Genomic DNA, 5,011 nt, shown 5'->3' with positions numbered 1-5,011 from the left:
AAAGAAAGAAAGAAAGAAAGAAAGAAAGGAGGAAAGAAAGAAGGAAGAAAGAGAAAGAAGGAAGGAAGAAAGAAAAAAGAGCAGGAAGGAAGAGAAAAAAAGGAAAGAAAAGAAAGAAAAAGAAAAGGCAAACAATTACCTTGGATAATTAATTTAATCTCTCTGGGCCTCTTTCTATGTGTGGTACATGAGGGCACTGTTTACATGAGCTTTAGCATATCTTTCAGTTCTAAATATTGGATACCAAAATTTTTTTGCTTCTCGTGTTGGCTTTTGGATATCCCCTTGCATTGGTTCTCTTTACCAACCCCTGTGTACATGAGGTCTAGAGTCTCTTAAGATTAGTAAACTAAGAGTGTTTTCTAAAAAAAAAATCACCCTGAAAATTTCCATAACTCCACACCTGATAAAATCACAAAATTAAATCAGAGGTCATATAATTGGATCTTTACCTGAACAAAGATCTCTTCTGTAACACAGCTGACAAGTGGTCAGCTGGAATTCACAAAAAATAAAAATCTTAATGAAAGGCTTCACAAAGTATGGTAACAGTGAGATTAAATAATATAATCCACCATATCTACATATTCTGATCATCAAGTGTCTGGTTTCATTCCAAGGTTCTATTAATATGTCTTGTCTTGAACCAAAAAGTTATTGTATTTAACCTTCAATATAATGGGAAAAATTGAAATCCCTTAAAAAAAAACTTTCCACTTGAAATCTGTGTATTCCCATTGTCCTTTTCCAAAGAGTAGATAGATATTTGATCTTATATAATTATTTCAATGGTCTTTCGGTCAGAAGCTATATAAATCCTTCAGGGAAATGGGACTAAGCATATCTATTTTCTAAAAGGAAATGAAGAAGACCAACATATCCTTGCATCTTGCATTTATGATGAAATCTTATGGGAACAGTTGAGTTCTTTTATGGGAATTCTGTGTCTTTACTTCCCTAGATTTCACTCACATCCAACATTTCATTTGCATTTGAATATCCTATAAAGTTTATATTTAAATTTCATGTTTAAGTATATTTAATCTAATTACTTGATATTTATTGACAAATGTTCACAGTTAACTTATTTTCTTTCAAAATCATATGTTTATTTTATGTCACCGTTATTTCCTAATATATGTAACTCTCTCTAAATCACTCCTTAACAAACCATCCCTTGTAGCAAAATGTTTTTCTTAAGTTAAAAAAAAATAGTTCAACTAAATGAGTTAACACAACAACTATGTCTGACATTATGTCTAATACCCCATTTTCACAATGCCTCACTTCTGTAAAGAGGGGTGAGAGAGATATTGCCTGCAACATTTTTCCCTGGGACAAATTTGATTCTCATAATAATATAGCATGCAGTTTCAGTTGTTTGTTATTTCCATTTTTCTTGTAGTCATGTACATTATTCATCTGCTTACTATTACTTCACTCTCTATGAGTTCTTATAATTCTTCTGATTCTTAGTTGAATGCTACACATCCATTTATGGCACAGTAAATATTCCATTCCATACATACACCAAAATTTCTTTTGTTATTATGTATTTGGTGGGGCATCTATTTTGTCACCAGCTATAATGCACCACACAAAAATACTGGTAGCTATGCATGTGTTAGAGAAAGATTTGCATTCACTCTATTTAAATCTCCCCAGCTTGAAATCTTGATGTTCAGCCTTTCCTCTGTTTCCTTTTCCAACATGCCCAACATTTCCCCCTCCCTCACTTTCTTAGGAAGTCATTTTCCTGACTTAGACTTTAAAACTTCTTTTTGTATTAATTCTCAAGTTTTCTAGAAACTGCAAAGGCTAATCGATTTGTGCCATGGGTAGCATTGCCCTTGCTTATGTTCTACCTGGTTTTCTTCCATCTTAAATCTCTCGCTCAAACACACACACACACACACACACACACACACACACACACACACACACAAAGTAGTTTACTAACTTCTCAGAGCTATTCTTTTTGAATTAACTTAATAAACATTTCTTAAGCTCTTACTCTCTATTTAAATTATTGTATGCTTCTTTAGATTTTCATTCTTCTTCTGACATTATCCCTTCTTGGTTCAGCACCTCATCACCTCAAACCTGGACTAATGAAATATCCTGATAATTGAATTCTCTGCCTTTGTTCTTACCCTTTCTGACCCATCTCTCAGATTTCAACCTGATCTTCCTAAAGCACTGGTCTGATGACATCATTCCCTTTTTAATAAAGTCTCTCTAGCCAGTGGCTTTTTTTAACTTCTATGATCAAATATAAATTCCTCTTTGGAATTCAAAGTGTTAATTGATCCCTTTCTTCTTTCTAGTTTTTTTATGCCTTATTCCCCTCCTCATACTCTCTAATCCAATGATACTGGTGGCCTTCTTGTTGTTCCCTGTCCAAGAAAATCCATCTCCTAACTCTGCATTTTTACTGGTTGTCTTTCATGCCTAAAATTCTCTACTCATCTCTGTCTCCTGTATTCTATGGTTTCCTTCAAGTTCCATCTGAAAGTTCACCTTACACAAAAAAGTTCTTCCTGATCCCCATGAGTACTTGCATCTTCCCAGCATCCCTTATGTCTCATTTATCCTGCAAATATCTTGTTTTTACATCATCGTTTTCATGCTGTCTCCCCCATTACACTTGAGTTGATGGATGTTATTTTTTCTTCCTTTGTATTCCTAGCATTTAGCTTAGTGCCTAGCATACAGTAGGCACTAAGTAAATGCTTATTGACTTTACTTGACTTGTTAACTTGAAAATAGAAGAAACAGCTAGGGACTAAAAAGGCCAAATGAATGAGAAAAGTTGCAAAGTAATTGATTTATTATGAAATTCAATATGATTATCACAATGTAATATTTATTTAAATGAAAATTAGAGTTAGGACTACAATCATGTTGCGTTTAAATCCAGACATATATCTCAGTTTTAACTTCATACATCTAGAGTTTTTTTTTTTAAGTCATTGTAATTTATGTAATTCACTATCAATGATATTGCACTTTTTCACACTTTGGGGGGAAGAAAGATTAAATTATATACAAAGGTGAGGCATAATTAGTACTATTGAGGAAGGAATTTCTGGGTCCTCCTATACATTTTGCTTTTTTAACTTCTTGAGGATGCGCTGACGAATCTGCTTGGTCTTGACACTATATACAATAGGGTTCATGAGTGGAGGAACAAGAAGGTAGACATTGGCCATCAGTACATGGACTATCGGGGAAGCATTCTGTCCATAGCGACGGATCATGGACAACCCAATCATGGGTGTATAGAAAGTGAGCACAGCACAGATATGGGAGATGCAGGTGTTTAAGGCTTTAATACGCTCTGACTTAGAAGCAATGCTTAGTACTGTGGCCAGGATGAGTATATAGGACAGAAGAAGCAATATTGAGTCTAGGCCCATGGAGAAGATGACCACCATGAGGCCATAGATACTGCTAATCCTCCGACTGGATACTGTCATCTTAATGAGGTCCTGGTGCAGACAAAAGGAGTAGGAGAGGGCATTGATGGGTTGGTATTGTAGCCTTTTCAAGAGGAAGGAAGCTGGAAAGACCAAAGTCAGTGCCCTTCCAGCAATAGCCAGCCCAATTCCAATAATTACCCCATTGGTGAGGATGGTTGAATATCGCAAGGGTTCACGGATGGCCACAAAACGGTCAAATGCCATGGCCAACAACACAGCAGACTCAATGATGGAGAACACATGGATGAAGTACATTTGTATCAAGCAGACATTGAAAGGGATCTCCCGGGCATGGAACCAGAAGACACTCAACATAGTAGGCAATGTAGTGGTAGATAGACCCAGGTCTGTCATAGCCAACATTGACAGAAAGTAGTACATGGGCTGGTGGAGTGAGGGATCTGTCCGAATGACAAAGAGGATGGTGGTATTTCCTGCAATGGAAATAATGTATACCAGGCAGATCGGAATGGAGATCAAACCATACATGGCCTCCAAACCTGGGAAACCTGTTAAAAGAAACCTAGGATAGAGGACAGAGGAATTGAAGACAGACATGATGCTCACTGGGATGAATTCTTTTCCTGAAATGAAAGAAGATCAAATATTACTAGGTCTCTACTTACTGATCCCTAGTGAGTATAGTGAACAATCATTATCATGATTTACAATCATCATACTTATTTATCATCACCACCACCATCATCATCAATAGCATATTGATCTTTATATCTCTATGTCCATAACTATATATCTTTATGTATATATATATATACATATACATGTGTGTGTGTCGTTCTCTCTGCATAAATGTACATATACACACATAAAAACATGCATATATACATCTTAATATGTATACAGTATCTAGCTATGTATCTATTTATAATTTGTTGCTGTTCAGTCATTTTCAGTCATGTCCAACATTTTATGACAATATTTGGGCTTTTCTTGGGAAAGATACTGGAGTGGTTTGTCATTTCCTTCTCTAGCTCATTTTAAAGATGAGAAACTGAGGGAAACAGGATTAAGTGACTTATCCAGAGTCACACAGCTAGTAACTGTCTAAAATGAGATTTGAACTTAAGAAGATGAGTTTTTATGACCTCAGGTCTAACTATCCATCCACTCTGCTACCTAGCTGCTATCTATCCATCCATCTATCTATCTATCTATCTATCTATCTATCTATCTATCTATCTATCTATCTATCTATCTATCTATCTAAGTATCCATATACATATATCTATCTATACATACACTTTTGATAGATACATACATACATACATCCTTATACGTATGTATGATGAGCCTCTTATAATAATGTAGCATATTGCTGGGCATTGTACTGTATAGCAAATACAGTTATTTAGTGTAAGAAAAGCAAGTTAGGGAGATAAGATATTAATGAATGAAATGTTTTGGATCTTCTTCTTTGCTTTATAAAGAGGAGGAAAGAAAATGCCCCAGAAGATATTGGTGGATGCAATAGGCAATAAAACTTGGGGCAAGACATCAGCACAAAGAAT

The 5,011-nt window shown here is 35.4% G+C and overlaps 1 protein-coding gene across 1 annotated transcript; it reads right to left on the bottom strand.

Moving 5' to 3' along the window:
• Positions 1-3,067: 3,067 nt before the first annotated feature.
• LOC138177666 (olfactory receptor 51G2-like) lies at positions 3,068-4,188 on the bottom strand. The gene has a single exon (XM_069108878.1). It carries the CDS (start codon positions 4,038-4,040, stop codon positions 3,099-3,101), a length of 942 nt encoding a protein of 313 aa, XP_068964979.1. The 5' UTR covers positions 4,041-4,188; the 3' UTR covers positions 3,068-3,098.
• Between the last annotated feature and the right edge of the window lie 823 nt (positions 4,189-5,011).

This window comes from Petaurus breviceps, unplaced genomic scaffold, assembly GCF_028583685.1.
Source record: "Petaurus breviceps papuanus isolate PSGF00001 unplaced genomic scaffold, PetGlider_PUasm1.0 90444, whole genome shotgun sequence".
NCBI lineage: Eukaryota > Metazoa > Chordata > Mammalia > Diprotodontia > Petauridae > Petaurus > Petaurus breviceps.
This window is presented reverse-complemented; position numbering and strand designations above follow the sequence as displayed.

Excerpts from the sequence above, each read along its gene's own strand:
- LOC138177666 (XM_069108878.1), bottom strand. The coding sequence starts at position 4,040 with ATGTCTGTCTTCAATTCCTCTGTCCTCTATCCTAGGTTTCTTTTAACA.